At 57.2% G+C, this 20,285-nt stretch overlaps 1 protein-coding gene across 2 annotated transcripts; it reads left to right on the top strand.

Annotated features, from left to right (window-relative positions):
• The first annotated feature begins 3,982 nt into the window (after positions 1 to 3,982).
• Positions 3,983 to 19,158, top strand: BTBD2 (BTB domain containing 2). Of its 2 annotated transcripts, none has more exons than XM_084795548.1 (9): positions 3,983 to 4,988; positions 12,534 to 12,653; positions 13,613 to 13,769; positions 14,797 to 14,902; positions 16,035 to 16,232; positions 16,613 to 16,823; positions 17,522 to 17,609; positions 17,846 to 17,992; positions 18,067 to 19,158. In XM_084795548.1, exons 1-9 carry the CDS (start codon positions 4,582 to 4,584, stop codon positions 18,226 to 18,228), a joined length of 1,596 nt encoding a protein of 531 aa, XP_084651674.1. In that variant the 5' UTR covers positions 3,983 to 4,581; the 3' UTR covers positions 18,229 to 19,158. The 2 variants fall into 2 exon arrangements, with proteins under 2 accessions (XP_084651674.1, XP_084651675.1); XM_084795549.1 differs by having other exon boundaries at positions 4,094 to 4,988; positions 16,631 to 16,823.
• The last annotated feature ends 1,127 nt before the right edge of the window (positions 19,159 to 20,285 follow it).

Here is a 20,285-nt window from a genome sequence, read left to right as displayed (position 1 = left end):
GTCAGGGTGGAGCCCCGCCTAGAATACCCCAGTGAGGGGCTGGGGACGTGGTTGGGGTAGAGACCGGCCTAGAATCCAGCACTTCCTTGAGCTCTGCAACCATCTCCTTCCACTAATCAAAGACAGCACCCTAAAAATACACAAGAAAGGCTAAGGTTCTTTAAAGGGAATTGGAGTGAACATGAAAGCAGTGTTCTGGGATCTCAAAATCAGGCTGCTGTTTGAACTTGGTTCTCTAACAGCCTAGACATTTTCCCAACAGGAAAGAGACTCTTGTTGCGCCCCCGCCTCTCCCCTCTCCCGCCCCCCTCCTCGCCATGCTTTCTGAACTTTCCTCTGTGGCCTGCTGCTGCGCTGGTGTTTTTCTCTTTGAATGTTGTCCTCGGAAGGTTAGGTTCCTTGTCCCAATGTCAGGTTATGTCTGTGTGTCCAGTTGTTGCGTCCCAGTCTCTGTTCACATCAGGAGCACGTGGTCCAGCCTGTGATGAGCCCACTCCCCCAGGGACTACAGGACATGGCGGCCCAAAGAAGGGGCCAGACCTTCAGGAGCGCATCCTGGATCACCCAGGCCTCAGGAGCACCATAGAGTCTAAGAACGAGGTAGGATGGAGAGAGAGGGGAAGAGGCACCGTCACACCCACCTTCACACAGCCACACTCGCCATGAGGTACAGGGCCTCTGGATTCTGAGAGGGGCCAGGACTCAGGGGCTCCTTGGAGCTGCTGCTGAGACCCCAGGCTGCCCCACCCGGATTGTAGCTCAGGAAGGTCTGTGCCTGACTCCTCACCTCAGATTTTTTTTTAAAAATATTTATTTATTATTTTGTATACAGTGCTCTGCCTACAAGGACACCTGCAGGCCAGAAGAGGGCATCAGATCACATTAAGATGGTTATGAGCCAGCATGTGGTTGCTGGGGGAATTGAACTCAGGACCTCTGGAAGAGCAGCCAGTGCCCTTAACCTCTGAGCCATCTCTCCAGCCCTCACCCCAGAATTTGGATACTCTGCAGGGCCTTAGGATTCCGGCTGTAGGGGAGAGCAGAGCGTGAGTGGCTGTAACCTCCTCTAGCACGCAGGGAGCCCCTCAGCAAGGCAGGTGTGCAGCTCAGTGCTCAGGAGGAACAGGCAGAGCATCAGACCCTCAAGGTCCTCCTGGGCCACACAACAAGCAGGGCTAGAGAGATGGCTCAGAGGTTAAGAGTACTGTCTGCTCTTCTAGAGTTCCTGAGTCCAGTTCTCAGCAACCACATTGTGGCTCACAACCATCTGTAATGAGATCTGGTGCCCTCTTCTGGTGTGCAGGTGTACATACAGGCAGAGCACTGTATACATAATAAAGAAATAAATATATTTTTTAAAGATTTATTTATTATGCATACAGTGCTCTGGCTGCATGTACATCTGCAGGCCAGAAGAGGGCACCAGATCACATTCTAGATGGTTGTGAGCCACCATGTGGATGCTGGGAATTGAACTCAGGACCTTTGGAGGAGCAGTCAGTGCTCTTAACCTCTGAGCCATCTCTCCAGCCCAAAGAAATAAATCTTAACAACAACAACAACAAAAAACTCACAACAAGCCAGGCAATGGTGGTGGCACACACATTTAATCCCAGTACTCGGGAGGCAGAGGCAGGCAGATCGCTGTGAGTTCAAGGCCAGCCTGGTCTACAAAGGTGAGTCCAGGACGGCCAAGGCTACACATGCAAACCCTGTCTCGAAACCCCTCCCAAAAAAGAAAAAAGAATTATCCATTATGTTACATTTATAAGGACCAGTCTATTTGTAGTTATCAAAATTTTGGAGGGAGCAGGAAAGGGTTTATTTCATCTTACAAATGTGGTTCCATTATCCAGGACGGTCAGAGCAGGGACCTGGAGGAGGAACTGATGTAGTGGCCATGGGAGAGCACTGCTTACTGGCTTCTTGTCCCTGGCCTATTCATTTTTCTTTCTCTTCTCTCTTTTTTTTTTTTAACTGTTTTTTAAATTGAAAAATTAAAAAAAAAATCGCTCATATTGCATCTCAATTGCTATCCCATCCCATGCATCCTCCCATTCCTCCCTCCCTCCCACTTTCACCCTATTCCCCTTCCCTATGACTGTGACTGATGGGGACCTCCTCCCCTTGTATATGATGCTAGAGTATCAAGTCTCTTCTTGGTAGTCTGCTATCCTTCCTCCGAGTGCCATCGGGCCTCCCCATCAAGGGGACATAGCCAAATATGGGGCACCAGAGTTCGTGTGAAAGTCAGTCCCCACTGTCCACTCAACTGTGGAGAATGTCCTGTCCCTTGGCTAGGTCTGGGTAGGGGTTTGATGATGACTGCACATATTGTCCTTGGTTGGTGCCTTAGATCGAGCAGAACCCCTGGGCCCATATCCACCTATTGTAGTGTTCTTCTTGTAGGTTTCTAGGACCCTCTGGATCCTTCTATTTCCCCATCTCCTATATTTCTCTCACCTAGGTAGTTATCAATTTTTAAGAAATTATTCCACTATCTATCCTCTGCTGATTCTTATCCTAATGTCTAAAGTTTTTTTTTTCTCACTAAACTTATATTAATACTGTGGCTAGCTAGTGTTCAACCTCATCAGAGACCCCAGAAGGAAAAACTATCTAATATGAAGGAAGTGCAGGCAAGCAACTTCCAAAAGTGTTGACAGGACAGAGAGCTGACTGTCCGGACAGTCACAGGTTCCTCTCCATTGTCAGGGCATCCAGTCTTCAGCCCGCCGGCCCCAGGCATCTGACAGACTGCTTCTGCACTGTCACAAGTTTCTCTCCATCAGTTGTTTTTTGTTTTTTCGAGACAGGGTTTCACTGTGTAGCCTTGGCTGTCGCGGACTCGCTTTGTAGACCAGGCTTGGCCTCGAACTCACAGTGATCCACCTGCTTCTGCCTCCCGAGTGCTAGGATTAAAGGCGTGCGCCACCACGCCCGGCTTATACATTTGTTTTTATATTGTTTTGTTTTATACAGAGTCTCTCTGTCCTGGAACTCACTATGGAGACCAGTCTGGCCTCAAACTCAGATATCCTCCTGCCTCTGTCTCCCCAGTGCTGGAATTAATGGTGTGCGCCAAGTCTGACTTCTATTGAATTTTGACTGCACTGGTACACTCCCACCCACACCCACAGGCTGCTCTTCCCAGCCTCAGTTTCCCTCTCACTTCATTGGGCAGACAGGCTGCCTGGCTGCGGGGGGGGGGGGTGGGTCCTGGGGTCCTGAGTGTGGGGCTAAGCGGTTGGGGTCGGGGAGTAAGAACCAGGAAGTAGCTGCTGGTGTGACAGCCTCGGTATGTCGCCCACAACAAGGTCTTGACCTCTCCCTGCGGTGTCAGGGCACACACTCGGGGGCTCTGGGTAGAGTGGGGTCAGGGGTCCAGGTCCTGAGCTTTCCCTTCATCCTGGCCCCTCTCCTCCTGACTCTCCATCAGGTCCGTTTCCTGATGCCTGCAGCTCCCCAGGACGCTCCCTCTCAGTCTCTCAGGCACTGGCCTCCTCTCCCCTCTCCTAGCTCCTCTTCCTCGGGTGTGGCCTGGCCTCTCCTCTCTCCACCTCACCCCACTTCTTTCCCTCACCTCCTTTTCTGAGTTTACAGTCTGTTTTGGGCTCTTATGTCCTACAGCCTGAGCCCGTAAGTTTAGGGGTTCCGGAGCAAGTGAATGGGTGGGATCCAGGGCCTGGGCTGTATAAACAGGAGTTCCGAACCGCGGTAGGGGGGGGAGGGGGGCTTATCCTCAGTTCCTCCTAGTGCTCCCAGCTTTTCTTTCCCTTCCCCCATCCGCCATGGTCATAGTCCTCGGGCCACCTTCCGTCGCAGACTCACTTTCCCGTGGCCCCGCCCTTCGCCGGGCCACACCCCTTCGCTTCAAGTCCAGCCCCCTTCGCTCCCGGCCTTCTAACCCCCAATCCATTTCCCCAGCTCTTCCATTCTCCTCCCCCCTCCCTCCTCCGTCCGCCCCTCTTCCACCCATCCACTACTCCTCCTCGCCCCTCCTCTTCCTCCCTTTTCTCTCCGTCTCCCCTCAGGTCCCACCCCGCTTCCTCCTTCCCTCCCCTCTGCTGCCCCATCTCCCATCCCCCACCCCCCCTCCAGGCTTCCCAACTCTGGCAGCCCCTCTCTCCTCCCTTCCCTCTTATTTCCTCTTTCCCTCCCCTTTCCTGTCTTTCCAGGCCTCTCTGGCCCATCTATCCCACTTCACCGCCCCATCGGTCTCCCCTTTCTCCCTGCTCCTCCGAACCCCCGCCTCCTCCTGGAGCTCCTGTCTCTGCTCCGCCCCCTATTACCTCACCCTCTCTTTCCTCCCCTCCAATCCGTCCTGTTGTCCCACCAATCGTGTGCCTAGCCCTGCCACGCCCCTCCTCCCTTCCCTCCCCTCTATCCCAGTCTCCTACTTCCTCTCCCCTCCCCTCCCTATCTCTCCTCCTCCCCGGCTGCTCCCCGGGCTCCTCTGCAAACCCCACCTTCTCTAGCCTGGTCCTTCCTCCCTCCTCTCCATCCGCCCATCCGCTCCTCCGTCTGGGCCTCCGCCTCTTCCCGGCCCCTCCCCTCCCATCTCGCCTCAGGCCCCGCCCCATGACCACGCCCTCCGTGGCCCCGCCCCCGCGCCGCAGCGACAAGATGGCGGCGGGCGGCAGCGGGCGCGCGTCGTGCCCGCCGGGGGTCGGGCCTGGCGCGGGCGGCCTGGGGCCCAGCGCCAACGCGGCCGCGGCCCCCAGCAACGCCGCCGCCTGCGCCCCGGGGCCGCCGCCGCCTCCGTCCCCGCCGCCCGGGCCCGGGCCCGGGCCCGATGCGCAGGCCGTGGGCGACGAGCGCGACGACGCGGGCCCGGGCGCGCTGCTGCGCGAGCCCGTGTACAACTGGCAGGCCACCAAGCCCACGGTGCAGGAGCGCTTCGCCTTCCTCTTCAACAACGAGGTGCTGTGCGACGTGCACTTCCTGGTGGGCAAGGGGCTCAGCTCGCAGCGCGTCCCCGCGCACAGGTGGGCCGCCGGGATGCGCCCGGACACTGCAACCCCACACCCCATACCCCTGGACCCCGAACCCCACCCGGACCCTGCACGCCAGGAACCAGGACCATGCATCACATACCATGCACTCCAAACCCTGTAGCCCACCCAGACCCTGCACCCCCCCACCCCGTCCTGCTCCTCACCCGGGCCCTGCACCCGAGACCTTGAACTCTTACCTACTCTGGACTGTGCACCTCATACCCTGCACCCCCATCGAGGCCCTGCATCCCCGGGTCCTGCACCCCAAACCCTGCAGTTGGACCTTGCATCTTACTTGGATCCCGCAACCCAATCCCAAGCACCTGGACTGCACCCAGATTCGTTATCCCTAGATTGAGCACCCCAGACCTTGCACCCTAGAGCCCCACACCCCAAGAACCTGCACTCCAAGACCCAGGTACCTCAGACTGTTACCCCACCTAGACCTCTTGCCACCCCAGGACCCCCAAATCAGGCTTTGAACCTTGGGATTGACCCTCACCTGAACCGGTTTCTCACATACCCCTTCCCCCACAGTCTGATTCCTGAGAGGGGGCACTCCCACACTTGGGTTCCTATATTGGGTCCCTACCTCCCTTGGACCTGGTTCTAGGTCCCTTATATTTTTGTCCTCAGGCCCTGCTCTGGACTCTCCGTCCTGGGTCCTTTCTGCTCCCTGGGTCCCCTAGGCACCCACCCTCACCACCCCCTTTTTCTCCAGCTTGTCCAGGTCTAGGTCTCTGCCCCATCTGCACCCATGACCTCCCTTCCTTGCCCAGCATCTCTGCACCCAGTGCGCACGCGCGGGCCATAACCATCTGACCCCAGGACGTTTTGATCCCTTCCCTGGTACCTTCCCTGTACCCTCTGTCCTGCCGTCTCCACCTGAGGCTTTTGCCCCTCTTTCTTACAGCACTGGGCCCCCACCCTGCCTGAGCCGTTACCCCTCCCCCCGACCCCTCCTCCGACCCGTCCAGGGACCTCTGGTCCTGAGGAATTGAGCTCTTTGGGAGGGGCAGGGGTCCCTCACAGCCTCAGACAAACCTGGTGTCTTCAGAGTTCCCGTGTGTGCAAGATGCAGTCGTGTGCCCAGTCTGCTGACGCAGTTGTTGGCACATGAGCTTTATTACATGTGGTTTGGTGGCTGAGTGGGGACTGTAGAAGGGGGTATGTGCAGCCCCCCGGGCCCCCCAAGGAAAGAATGGGTTGTCAGTAGTCCTGGAGGGGTAGGGGAAGGGCGGTACAGGCCCAAAGGCCAGTAGGTGGGAACCACAAAACAGTGAGGGGTGCTATAGCCTCTTCGGAGCTTGCAGAGCCCCTGGGGGCTTGGCAGGGTGGGCAGCGGAGGGCTTGGCTTCCCAGTGGATGAGGTGTCTTGGTGGCTCGTGACCGGCGGCTGAGGGCCAGTGGTGTGAGTTGTTGGCATGTATTGGGAAGCCCCTCGACCTGAGCACTCCGGGCTGGAGTGTTTTGCCCCCTTACTGTGCCAGTTCAACAGGGACTGGGAGTCCACAGGGTTCTGTGGGGAGGGACATGTAACCTGCCCTAGTGGCATGCCTGGCTCAACACCTAGCCACCAACAGACAACGTGTGTGGTGATGCAGCCATGAGCTCAGCTACTGCTTGGCTGAGTGAAGCAGAGGAACAGAATTCCAGGTCAGTGTGGGCAACCTAGAGAGAAGGAGAGAGAGAGAGAGAGAGAGAGAGAGAGAGAGAGAGAGAGAGAGAGAGAGAGAGAGGCGTGGAGGCGCAGGTCTCTGTCCCAGCACATGGGCAGCAGAGGCAAGTAGATCTCCGTGAGTTCAAAGCTAGCATGGCCAGTAGCAGGTTCTGGGGTTACTTAATGAGACCCTATCTCAAAAGAAGACAGATTACAAAACCAAACCAAACCCTGCTGTGTGGTGGTGGCGCACCCCTTTAGACTTGGGAGGCAGAGGCAGGTGGTTTGCTTTGAGCTTGAGTCCAGGCTGGTCTACAAAATTTGAGTCCAGCCCGGCTAAAGCTACACAGAGAAACCCTGTCTTGACAACCCAGAAGAAGCCAGGCGGTGGTGGTGCACACCTTTAATCCCGGCACTTGGGAGGCAGAGGCAGGTGGATAGCTGTGAGTTTGAGGCCAGCCTGGTCTACAAAGGTGAGTCCAGGACAGACAGGGCTACACAGAGAGACCCTGTCTCCAAAAAATCCAAGGGAAAAAAAAAGAAAGAAAAGAAAAGTAAATGAAGGCCAGGGTCATGGCTTAGAAATCCCCCAGTGAGGGGTGTGGCATGCCTGTCTACTCTAGTTCACTGTCCAGCACTGAAAAAAAATCAGATTTTTAAAAAGAAGGCTGAAGAGATGGCTCAGTGGTTAAGGGTGTACATAACTTAAAAAGAAGAGATTAAACAGCAGCTCTTCCCCCCTCTCCCCAATATGGAGAGGCAGGGAGGACTTCCTGGGGACCTCACATGGCCTGTGCAGACCTGGGTCCCAGACTGTGGCCTTCAGGAGCAGCATAGCGTCTAGTTCCTTCCCAGGCAGACAGCTGCCCCCCACCAAGGCACACCCTGGGCTCTGAATCCCTGTGCGAGCACAGAGGCAGATAGACCTACTGTGGGCAGAGAAAGCTGAATCAGATGGAAGGCGTGACCTCCATCAAGGTCATAGGTGACAAGGAGTGTGTCAGAGAATCTGTCATCGCAGAGAAGCACAAGGGTCCCGTTCTGGCTGGGCCTGGCCGGGCACTTGGACTAACATTGGAGAAAAGCTGTGTGGCACCTGGGGCCACTCACAGGAGCAGTGTGTGGCAAGCTGATTGGCACATGCCTGTCACCTAGCACCTTCGAGGCTGAGGCAGGAGGATCAGGAGTTCAAGGTCATCTTTGGCTACACAGTGAGTTTGAGGCCAGACTGGGCTACGTAAGACCCTTCCTCTTAGCCGCGGCTGAGCCAGCTCTCCAGTGCTGAGCCCCTTTCTCAGAACAAACAAAGCAGGAATTGGGGAGACAGTTCAATAGATAAAATTTGCAGCCACATAAAAACTGCACAGGGGCCAGTGGTGGCGCACGCCTTTAATCCCAGCACTCGGGAGCCAGAGGCAGGTGGATCTCTGTGAGTTTGAGGCCAGGCTGGTCTACAGAGTGAGTCCAAGACAGTCAGGGCTACACAGAGAAACCCTGTCTCAAAAAACCGGAAAAACAAACAAAAAAGAAAAATCAGTGAGAGGCCGTGTCTCAGTAGAGAAAGTAGAAAGCACTGTGGTAGCCGCCCAGGATGGACCAGGCCTGCAAATTCATCCACAGGGTGAGATATCAGGAGCTTTCAGCTGGGTTTGGATGTAGCCCAGCGGTACAGCCCGAGTTCAAGCTCCAGTCTTGTAAAAAAGAAAAAAACATTTTAATCTGATACATAGTCTCCACAGCAGTGGCTCAACTCGCTGTAGCCATAGGCAGGATGCGCTTCAACGAACCATTTTGTTCAAGGAAAACAGTTTGCCCAACAAGAAGGAGGGTGGGTGCGGCCTGTGCCTGTTCTAATGAGTTTGTTGTTTGTTTTTGAGACAGGCTGGCCTGGAACCTCCTCGTAGCCCAGGCTGTCTCAAAACTATTGCATTTCTCCAGCCAGGACTTGCTAAGCGCTGGGATGAAAGGCCTGCTCCCGCATGCCCCGCTCCCCCATACCCTCCCTCCCCCATACCCCCCTCCCCCATGCCCCCCTCCCCCATGCCCTCCCTCCGCCATACCCCCCTCCCCCCTCCCCCCTCCCCCATGCCCCCCTCCCCCATGCCCTGCTCCCCTTGCCTGCTCCCCCATGCCCTGCTCCCTTGCCTGACAGTTGCAGAGGAGCTGCCCACTGTTTCTCAGGGTAGCTACAGGTTTCCCACCACACAGCTTCTGAAGCCACCAGGACAGGCTTGGGAACCAGAGGGCTGGGTCTCTGTGTGGGGTGCTTGTTCTTGCTGTGTGCGGTGTGTTAGGGTCTCTTTGGATGGCACCTGTCCTTGTAGATCACAGTTTGTAGACCAAATTGTTTTGGGGTGCATTGCTTCCCTTTCTGTGTCTCTGGTCTAGCCTGAGATACATAAGTTTTCTCTCTTTTGAGACAGGATTTCATGCTGGGTGGATTTCGCTGTGTAGACTAGCCTGGCCTCAGCCTCCAAGTGCTGGGATTAGAGGGGTGTGCCACCGCCCCTTGCCCACACCTGCTTCCTACCTGTGTGACAGGGATTAATCACACATCCCCTGTACCCATGGGGCTGCCTCCCAGCTCCAGCTGCTGGGCTGTTCCTGTTCATGCACCTGTGGAATCTGAGCCTCTGCGTTTGCCCTGTCACATTCGTGATTGGGATGGGTGCACTCTGGGCACAGGACCCTGGCACCCAATGTGCTTTGGGCATCATGGGTAACTTAACTTCTAATGTGGAGGAAGATAATAGTTTTCAAGAGATAGTAATTTGAGCCTACAGGTCCCTTCTGTAATACTCATGGCCCTGTGTTGAGTGTAGTTAGTGGCCCAAGCTTGTGATCCCAGCACTTGGAGGCTGAGGCAGGTAGATCTTAAGTTCAAGACCAGCCTGGGCTATGTAGTTAGACCCTCATATGAAACAAGCAAAAAATAATAGCAAAAGTTTTATTGTGGTTGGTGGTGGCTCACACCTTTATTCCCAGCACCTGGGAGACAGAGGGAGGTGGATTTCTGTGAGTTTGAGGCCAGCCTGGTCTATAAAGCAAGTTCAGGACAGCTAGGGCTACACAGAGAAACCCTGTCTCAAAAAACAAACAAAACAAAAAAGTATTCTCTCAAAATTCTCTTCATAGTTGGCCATGGTGGCACATGCCTTTATTACTACCACCACGTGCTTGTGTGGTGTGTGAGTTCATGTGTGCTGCAGAGTCTAGGCGTCTGGGCCTTGGCACTGGCTGTGAGCTGAACTGGGTTCTTTCCAGGAGTGGTGTGTGGGCTTACCGCTGAACCGTCTCCCCAGGCTCCAACTCACCGTTTAAATTGCACTTAAGCATGGTTCCCTGAGACAAAGTCGACAGACACTATGCAACCAGCACTGCTGCCCAGTACTTGCCAACCCTAACTACCCCCTACCCAACCCTAACTACCCCCTACCCAACCCTAACTACCCCCTACCCCCAGGCAGGGTTTCTCTGTGTAGCCCAGCCCTGACTCTTGAGTCCTTCACCAGACTCTGGTTCCCTCCATCTGGGACCTGTGAGTGCCCTTGTTCCTGTTCAGGGCTGAGTTGGACTCCAGTGTGTGGGCGGACCTTTGGCTGCAGGAGCATCTGAGTATGTTTTGGCATGCCTGTGTGCATGTCTGTCTGTCTGTCTGCCCCCTCCCTCCTTCCCTTCCTCTCTCTCTGTCTCTCTTCATTTTTGAGACAGGGTTTCTCTGTGTTAGCCCTGGCTGTCCTGGACTCGATTTGTAGACCAGGCTGGCCTCGAACTCACAGTGATCCGCCTGCCTCTGCCTCCTGAGTGCTGGGATTAAAGGCGTGCGCCACCACCAACTAGCACATTTCTGTCTCTTACAAAGAGCTGCAGAGGCCAGAGTGGACAACAGAAGTGGCCAAGGAAAAGGCAGGTGACTAAAATCCCATGGCAGCTGGAGTGTCGTATCCCGCCCTGTCGTGTCCCCCCGCCCCCCATGGGTCACAGAAGGCTCGGTGTGATCATCCTTGTCAGGTGGCCATGGCTACCAGTGCCGTGCAGTGGCGCGCCTGCAGTTCTGTTTTTGGCTTTTGTGTGGCGGGTGGAGGCTTCCCTGCCAGGACAAGATGCTTCCTAACCGGAGAGGAGAGGTTATTCCTGGCTTATGGCTGCGTGGGCCTGGGAGGTGCCGTGCTGTTGTCCAGCCCCCGCCTCGGGACTGAGATAGGAACAGGAGCTGGAAGGCTGCAGGCTGTGTCTGGTCTGGGTAGCTAGACTCTTCCTAACTCTGGCTCTTGATGCTTAAGAGCTTGTGGCTGCATGTTGTCACTCTAGTGTTCACCTCAGTTTGTCCTCAGCCACATTCAGTTTGATTTTGCACATGCTAGATGGGTGCTGTGTTGCTGAGCCACACCCCAGTCCCTCAACTGGGCTCCACCCCGACCACACCCCCAGCCCCTCACTGTGGGATTCTAGGCGGGCCTCCACCCTGACCATGCCCCCAGCCCCTCACTGTGGGATTCTAGGCGGGGCTCCACCCTGACCACGCCCCCAGCCCCTCACTGTGGGATTCTAGGCGGGCCTCCACCCTGACCACGCCCCCAGCCCCTCACTGTGGGATTCTAGGCGGGGCTCCACCCTGACCACGCCCCCAGCCCCTCACTGTGGGATTCTAGGCGGGGCTCCACCCTGACCACGCCCCCCAGCCCCTCACTGTGGGATTCTAGGTGGGGCTCCACACTGACCACGCCCCCAGCCCCCTCACTGGGGGTTTCTAGGTGGGGCTCCACCCCTGACCCATTAGTTTTACTTGTCCAGGTTGCCATGGCCGCCTGCCCTGCTTTGGCTCATACATAGGTGTGGTGATGGGGCATCTCCGCCCAGTTGACAGCTGTTTTTGTATCTGTTAACATTTCCCCACTGAAGATGCCCATGGTGCACTTAGACCCCAGCTCCCTGGGTGCACTTGGTTGCTACCAAGGGGATGGTAGTGCCTGTTCTGACCCTGATGTACAAGGTGGCGGTCAGCAGTGGCAGCTCTGAGCAGGAGGGAACAGCTTCTGCACTGTAGGGCGAGTGAGGCCAGTGTGACCTGTGAGAAGGGGGCTGAGGCAGAGGGAAGCCTCCCAAGGCGGGGGCCCTCCAGGTGGGGTGGGGCCTAGGTTCTGTGGAGGGCTACAGGACCTTGTCCAACCCGAGCAGTCATTCTGAAGCTCCGTCCTACCCACAGTGCATCCGCCATCTACCTGTGCCCAGGCAGACAGCTGGAGAGGCCACTCAGAGCCACCCTGTCACTGTGGGGGCACTGGGTGGGACACATGCCACAGAGCAAGCCATGCTCCTGGGGCTCAGCAACCATCTCCACCCTCTGGTATGACAGGGTTTTGGCCTGGCCATGTGGTCCTTGTCTCTGTGTCCCAAGCCCGGCCCCCATGCCACCCATCCTGCCCTGGCCACCTACGCTGTGCCAACTGGAGAGGTCATGCCAGTCACATGACCTCTTTACTGTTTATTCCCTCAGAGCACCGCAGCCCCCTGAGGCTCTCCCCGGCCCCTGCTGCTCCCCAGGCCCACCCAGGCTGTCCAGCCTCTGGGGCTCTGTCTGCTTCCCTGAGTGAGAGTCAGGTCCCCATGCCTGTCGCCGTGGCCTGGAGAAGGGGGGAGGGGGTGAGCAAGAGGAGGGAGGCCGAGTGCGTGAGTGAGTGAAGGTGTGAGTGCGCACACGCATAAAGCACTGTGACACTGTCCTCATCTGGGCCCTGGACAGTTTTCCTCCTTCTAGAAGGCCGCTTCCGGGGTTGGCAGGAGCCTACAGGCAGGTGTGATGGGACGCTGGCTGGCCAGGGCCAGGTGGTGGCCTCCCGCAGAATGCCAGACTGGGACCACCTTCTGTTGAACAGGTTCGTGCTAGCCGTGGGCAGCGCTGTCTTTGACGCCATGTTCAATGGTGGCATGGCTACCACGTCCACCGAGATCGAGCTGCCTGATGTGGAGCCTGCTGCCTTCCTGGCGCTGCTCAAGTAAGTTTCCAGTTTCTCTGATGGTGGTGGGGTGCTGGGATGTGTGGTAGGATGTCAGGTGTCACAGCCTGGTGACGTCTGCAGAGTCCTCCTGCATTGGAATGTGCTAGAACACACCTGGAGAAGCGACATAGCCTTTTGTTTTGTTTGTTTTTTGAGTTTTTGTTGTTCTTTTAAGAGTTACTTATTATGTACAGTGCTCTGCCTGCACGTACACCTGCCCGCCAGAAGAGGGCATCAGATCACATTATAGATGGGTGTGAGCCACCATGTGGTTGCTGGGAATTAAACTCAGGACCTCTGGAGAAGCAGTCAGTGCTCTTAACTGCTGAGCCATCTCTCCAGCCCTGGTTTTTTGCTTTTTTGGTTTTTGTTGGTTTTTGTTTGTTTGTTTGTTTGAGACAGGGTTTCTCTGTGTAGCCTTGGCTGTCCTGGACTCACTTTGTAGACCAGGTTGACCTCAAACTCACAGCGATCTGTCTGCCTCTGCCTCCCGAGTGCTGAGATTAAAGGCCCCAGCACGCCCAGCTACATAGTGTTTTTTGATTGTTTAATTTTTATTAATGTTTTGAAACAGCCTGTATCCAAGAATGTTGAGTGTATTGTGTGCCACACCTGCTGTGGTGCTGGGAGGGGACCCGAGGGTTAGTGCCTGCTGGCTAGGTGGGCGCTCAGCCCCAGCGCCTGGTCAGGGTGATGTGGACACTCACACTGTCCTGCCCAGCACCTGAGGTCAGTGTGGTTCTCTTGATTTACTCACTCTCGCCTAAGCTTGGCCACAGGGCCATGGGTATCCTGCCGAGACAGCCTGGCCTTCCTGTAGCCCCAGGTCAGGGGACACTGACAGATGCCAGTGCCAGAAGGTTGCTGAACAACTTTTGGCAGACCTGTGGTGCTAGGCCAGGCCAGGGGCTGTGGGATGCCCTGTGCTGTCATGTGGCGTCTGTTCCCTTGTTCAGGTTCCTGTACTCAGATGAGGTGCAGATTGGGCCCGAGACGGTGATGACCACGCTGTACACGGCCAAGAAGTACGCTGTGCCTGCCCTTGAGGCGCACTGTGTGGAGTTCCTGAAAAAGCACCTGCGGGCTGACAACGCCTTCATGCTGCTCACACAGGTGGGCGTGGTCTCCCGGCTGCGCTCGCGCGCGCGCTCTCGCGCTCTCTCTCTCTCTCTCTCTCTGTGCTCTCGCTCTCTCTCTCTCTCTCTCTCTCTCTCTCTCTCTCTCTCTCTCTCTCACAAACACACACACACACACACACACACACACACACACACAGGTAGGTGTGGTTGAGCAATCACGGTGAGGCCAGAGGCTGCCAGCTGTTCTCAGCCATTGCCCACCTACTTTTTTTTCTTTTCTCTTTTTGGTGGTGGTGGTTGTTGTTTTTGGAGATGGGGTCTCACTGTGTAGCCCCCATCTTAGAACTCACTCCATATACCAGGCTGGCCTGAACTCACAGACATCCTCCTGCCTCTGCATCCCCAGTGCTGGGATTAAAGGTGTGCGCTACTGAGAGCCTGACTTTTTACTCTGTTAGTTACTCTCTAAGACAGTCTGGCTTAGTAGCCAGGCCCCTCCTGCACTCCTGAGGCCCTGGGTGACAGGTGCTTGCCATCCATCGGGCCACCCCACGTGAGCCTCCTCTGCTTGTTTCTCAGTTTGTGTGGGCATGGGTGTGTGGGTGACCACAAAGGACATTGGCTTCCTCTCATGCTGGAGTTTAGGCGTGAGCCGCCTGCTGGGACCTGAGGCAGCCCCTGCTCCTGCGAGACGGAGTCAGGCGGACAGCAGGCACCTTTGCCTACTGAGCCATCTTGCTGGCCTCACACCCAGCTTCTTGCGTGTGCACTGGGGTCGGACTCAGGGTCTCACGCTTGCACAGCAGCACTCTGCCCACTCGGCTGGCTCCCGGCTCTCATAGAGATTGCTGGGCTCACTCCCTCCAAGCCAAGTTCTGGGGGTGACCAGAACTCAGGGAGCCAGGCCTAGTGGGCATGCCTTTGCCCACTGGGTGCTCACAGGTTGTCCTTGAGGCCTCCGTCTCCCTCCCTTTCCTCATGCCTGCTGCTCCAGGCTTGGCAAACTGGCAGGGATGTTGCGGCCTGTGGTGATGGTGCCGACCTCCCCTGTCTCTCTCCAGGCGCGGCTCTTCGATGAACCACAGCTGGCCAGCCTGTGCCTGGAGAGCATCGACAAGAACACGGCTGACGCCATCGCCGCCGAGGGCTTCACCGACATTGACCTGGGTGAGCAAGGCGGGGCCTGTGGGTGGCAGCCTTGAGCGGTGCGTTGGCCTTGGGCTAAGGAAAGGGGTGGGGTTTAGAGGTCCTCATTTGCAGGTGACAGGAGACCCCCTCTTGGGTGACATGGTGCAACAGATATGTGGAACTTGGTAGCAGGCCTGTGTCTGAGGACCTGCCCTCCCATTCTGGCGTCAATGTGGTCCCTGCCTAGGGAGACGGCCTTGCCATCCACAGTAACACCTGCAGATGCCTTGGGGGGGCCCTGTGGCTCCTGCAGATGCCTTGGGAGGGCCCTGTGGCTCCTGCAGATGCCTTGGGGGGCCCTGTGGCTCCTGCAGATGCCTTGGGGGGGCCCTGTGGCTCCTGCAGATGCCTTGGGGGGGGGCCCTGTGGCTCCTGCAGATGCCTTGGGAGGGCCCTGTGGCTCCTGCTGAAGGCTTTGTAGGCAAAAGGGTCTCTGACTGTCTTTCTGAGGTCAGAGCCAGAGGAGATAGTCTCAGGGTATGAAGATGCCCTCCTATGATCCTGATACTCAGGAGGTTAAGGCAGGAGGATGGCTATGAGTTATAGACCGGCCTAGGTATAGACTGAGACTCTTTCTCAGAAAGACAGAGGGCTGTCACACAGCTCAGCTGGTACAGTGTCTGCCTAGCACTTGCCAGCCTGTCATTCACCCAACAAGTACAGGCAGGGGGCTTGTGGGTTTAAAGCTAGCCTCTGTGATTTCCAGGCCAGTCTGAACTGCTCGAGACTATGTTGAAGGAAGGAAGGAAGCTTGCTTAGGGAGTGCCGTGTGTCAATAATAAAACTTTATTGCTGACCCAGGTGTGGTGGCTCATGCCTTTAATCCCAGCACTCGGGAGGCAGAGGCAGGCGGATCGCTGTGAGTTCAAGGCCAGCCTGGTCTACAAAGTGAGTCCAGGATTGTCAAAACTAGACAGAAAAACCCTGTCTCACAAAACCAAAACAAAAAATAAATACAAATAAAGAAATAAATAAAATAAAAACTTTATTGCTGATCATGGACAGAGGGCCGTAATTGCCTAGCCCTGGCTATGAGGTGGTCCCCATATGGGGCTGGTCTACACGTGGCCCCTCACCAGGCAGCAGGGCTCACGGCCTCTCTCTGCCACAGACACACTGGTGGCGGTGCTGGAGCGCGATACCCTGGGCATTCGTGAGGTTCGGCTGTTTAATGCGGTCGTGCGCTGGTCCGAGGCTGAGTGTCAGCGGCAGCAGCTTCAGGTGACGCCTGAGAGCAAGAGGAAGGTGCTGGGCAAGGCTCTGGGTCTCATCCGCTTTCCCCTGATGACGATCGAGGAGTTTGCCGCAGGTAACAGGCTCCCCGCTCTGCCCTCGGTGCCTGCGAGCGGCCGGGGGTCCCGTCCTGTCAGCCACTCAGGAGTCAGTTCTGGGCTGCGACCCTGCGGCCCTGGGTTTGGGGTCTGCTGTGTGCCTGGCGCCCTGGCTGGCCTGTGAGCTGCTGCATAGACAGGCAGGGCACAAGCTCTATGCAGTATGGAGCAAGGGTGTCCACAGCAGGGGTCTAGCAGGACCCACACATGTGGGAGTCTGCCAGCCTGGAAGGCCAGGCCGAAGGACATCGCAGAGAGTCCCGAGATGGCAGTACCCCTCAACTTGGCCAGGGCCTGACAATCAGATATCCCACCATGAAGGCTGGGTCCTGAGTTTGCCTTCCCTTCCTGCTGTCAGCCAGCCCTCTGCCCACAGGCCCGGCACAGTCTGGCATCCTGGTGGACCGAGAGGTGGTCAGCCTCTTCCTGCACTTTACTGTCAACCCCAAGCCACGTGTGGAGTTCATTGACCGGCCGCGATGCTGCCTGCGGGGCAAGGAGTGCAGCATTAACCGCTTCCAGCAGGTGGAGAGCCGCTGGGGCTATAGTGGCACCAGTGACCGGATCAGGTGAGGCCTGGGCATTGGACTTTGCGAGCCTCCTCTCCGGGTCTCTGACTCCAGGCATGGGCTCTACATGGAGGACGGGAAACTTCGGCTGGAGGTGGGCACGCTTTCGCCTTCACGCTGTGGTGCTGTGGGGGACAATGAGCAGGTTGCGACCCCCCCCTCTGAAGGTGGGGAGCCAGGTTCTTGCGCTCTCCTGGGGAGAATCTTCCACTGCTGCAGGGAAGAGAGCCCAGGGCTTGAAGGAGTGCAGGGTAGCCATGCAGTGCGCTTCGCACATGCCGAATCTCAAATGCTCAGTCTAGAGGCGAGAGTCCCAGCTGAGCTGACAGGCGAGAGCTCAAGAGAAGCAAGGACAAAGCCCGGGTGTGAAAGGGTGCCCCGGGATATCTCTTGGCGCCTGTTTCCGGGGCCTTGGGAACCAGGCTGGTCACACCTTTTTGCCAAGTGGGATTTTATGGTAACTCTGGAGAGGGCGGGAGTGCTGCCTCCTGGCCGCGGGAGAGCAGCTGACTCAGACCTCTGCCCAGAAAAGCCCAGGATGGGAAATGGTGGGCACAGGGCCTGGCACTCGGTGGATGAGGATTGGGTCCTGAATGCCCAGTGTGCCCTCCCACAGCTCCAGGCTGCCCCGTTCTCCCATGGCCTCTCCAGCCGCTGGAGCACAGGGCCTGGGGCACTGACCGCTTAACCCTCCTCAGGTTCTCGGTCAACAAGCGCATCTTCGTGGTGGGCTTTGGGCTCTACGGCTCCATCCACGGGCCCACTGACTACCAAGTGAACATCCAGGTAGGTTGCCAGCCCTGCCCGTGCCTTGCTCTGTCCACTCCACGCCTACATCCTGGTCCTGTCCCCTCCCCTCGTACCCACACAGAGGCGGCCGCAGCTCAGACCTCCTACCCTGGTCCCCCACACTTGTGCCGTTGGGCCTCCGCCACGCCCCACTTCACCCAAGCGCCCGCGCTCACCTGTGCCGCCCTGTAGCCCCTGCTTGCCCAGCTGAGCCGCCAGCCTTCCGCCCCCAGATCATCCACACGGACAGCAACACGGTCCTTGGCCAGAACGACACGGGTTTCAGCTGCGACGGCTCCGCCAGCACCTTCCGTGTTATGTTCAAGGAGCCAGTGGAGGTCCTGCCCAACGTCAACTACACGGCCTGCGCCACGCTCAAGGTGGGCGGGGCCCTGAGCTGGGCTGCGGGGCCCCTCCTCACTGCCCCAACCTCACTGTGCTCCCCTGCCCCCAGGGCCCGGACTCTCACTATGGCACCAAAGGCCTACGCAAGGTGACCCACGAGTCGCCCACCACGGGCTCCAAGACCTGCTTCACCTTCTGTTACGCGGCCGGGAACAACAACGGCACGTCTGTGGAGGACGGGCAGATCCCGGAAGTCATCTTCTACACCTAGGCCAGCCCCGCCCAGGTCACCCCGCGCCAGGCACAGCCGGCCGCCCTCCCTGCCACGGGGACAAGGGTGACCGACCACCTGTCCCAAGGCACCGGGGAGGGGGTTAGGCCCTGGGCTGGGCCGTCGAGACAATCCCTCCGTTGTGGGGGCCGAGCGGGCCTGGCCCTGGATGGACAGCTGTCGGGGCCGGGGGCGGTGGGTTGCGGCTGGGATCCCACGTTCGTCCCTGAAGCTCAGGGCAGCAGCAGGCCAGCGCCGTGGCCCGGGCGCTGCGGCACCACTCGTCCGTTCTAGTAAACTGCACACTGCAATGCATTTGAGCCCATACTCGGCTGGAGCCCGCGCTTGGGTCTCCTCCAGCTGGTGGTCTGGGTTTCACGTTCCTTTTGTTCTCTGCTGCTCCCTGGGGACCCCAGGGCCTCCCCTGCGTGCACTGATGGCACCCGAGCCCTGGCCTGTCGGGCATGTGCTGGTCACTCCAGGGAGCTCTGCCCGGGGGATGCGTGGCATGTGGGCCACTCTTCTCCCAGCAGTATGGGTGTGAGGCCATCACGGTCCATCCTTAAGGGACAGGGTCCTCCCCGGTGAGGCTAGCAGAGCTCAGCCTCAAGCTTGCAGGCCCCTTCCAGATGCACTGGGCCCCCAGCTGGCCTGATGTGTGACCCAGGGGTACCACAGAACACCCCTGTATATACCACAGCTCTGGTCCTCTCGGCCACAGGCACCCTGTCCCGTGATGCCCTAGAAGGCACAGTCCCATTCTGGGTCCCCTCGCCTCATGTCTCTGTTCCAGTGACCACCTGCCCGAGCCCGTTCCCTTCCCGAAGCCATGGGAGGTGAGCCTTCCACACTGTGTCCCCAGATGAGTTTTTTGTTTTTGTTTTTTTTGTTTTGTTTTTTTAAATAAAGAAACATCTGCCTTGAAGCAAGCGCCACTTTTCTCTGAGTGTTGTGTGGCTGGGAGGCGGTGCCAGGGCCAAGGTCAGGGCATCCCAGTCTCAGTTCCTGGAGTCTAGGGCTACCTAGGCTGGGATATGTGACACCCCATTTCCAAACAAGAGGGGAGGGGAAGAGGTGGTGCAATGGGCACCCAGCAGTTTTGGGCTTTTAAGGATTTACGTTTGTGTATTGTGTGTCTGTGGATGCCAGTGTGTGGGGCGCCCCAGGAATTGCTTACACCTGTGCTGTGAGCAGTGACTGCCTCGCCGTCTCTCCAGCACCTTCTTTTCTTACTTCCCTCTTGCATTTTCCCTTCTCTCATGACCCCCCCCCCCCGGGATGTAAACATATTTTTGTTTTGATCCCAAGCGTGGATGGGGAACAGGTTTGTGAGAGAACAGGTAATATCTTGTTTATCTACTAGAAGACTCGGGGCTTGGTTTTGCCAGCTGAAACACTTCCTAGTACGGCCTCTGAGTGGACACATGAGCCCGAAACAGGAGGTTGAGGCTTTTGGGGTCTCGGGGTTGTCTGGCTGTTCAGCACTGAGAGGCGCCTAGAGAGACTGCTCCAAGGAAGGCGCCAGGCTTGGGCTGCTGCTCCAGGTTCCCTAGGCAGCTTTGCTTGAATTGCTGTCTGCTGACTACCCAGGGGAGTTTTGCTCCCAGGAACTGAGTCCAAAAAGTTGTACTTCTGTGCCCATTAGCCTCTCTGCTCTCCTATCTAGGGTAGGTGGGTTGGAAGGGAAGTATAAGCATTACAGAACTCCAAATAAAGTAGGTTTGGAAAAGGTTCAAGCTGCACACACACCCACTTTTTTTTTTTTTTAACTTTTTTGAGACAGGGTTTCTCTATTAAGTCCTAACTGTCCTGGACTCTGTAGACCAGGCTGGCCTCTGCCTCCTGAGTGCTGGGATTACAGGCCTGGGCCACCATGCCCTTTTTACTTATTTTTTGGTGGCTGTGCCTGAGGCATGAAGCCCCAGGCCTTTCCCCTCCCTACAGCCTCCTCCCCGCTCTGCAGTGGAAGGTCTGAAGGCCTTCCTGTCTGCAGATGTCCGTTTGCAGACCCTTCCTGTCCATCTTCTCGGAGACTGGGGGGGGGGGGGGGGCGCGGG

The sequence above is a fragment of the Acomys minous genome (genome assembly GCF_964271855.1).
Source record: "Acomys minous genome assembly, chromosome: 9".
Lineage (NCBI taxonomy): Eukaryota > Metazoa > Chordata > Mammalia > Rodentia > Muridae > Acomys > Acomys minous.
The sequence above is the reverse complement of the archived record's forward strand: the minus strand, read 5'-3'. Positions and strand labels throughout refer to the sequence as shown.

Coding starts and splice junctions, on each gene's coding strand:
- BTBD2 (XM_084795548.1), top strand. CDS start 4,582: ATGACCACGCCCTCCGTGGCCCCGCCCCCGCGCCGCAGCGACAAGATG. Junction 4,989..12,533: donor CAGCGCGTCCCCGCGCACAG/GTGGGCCGCCGG, acceptor TCTGTTGAACAG/GTTCGTGCTAGCCGTGGGCA. Junction 12,654..13,612: donor GCCTTCCTGGCGCTGCTCAA/GTAAGTTTCCAG, acceptor TCCCTTGTTCAG/GTTCCTGTACTCAGATGAGG.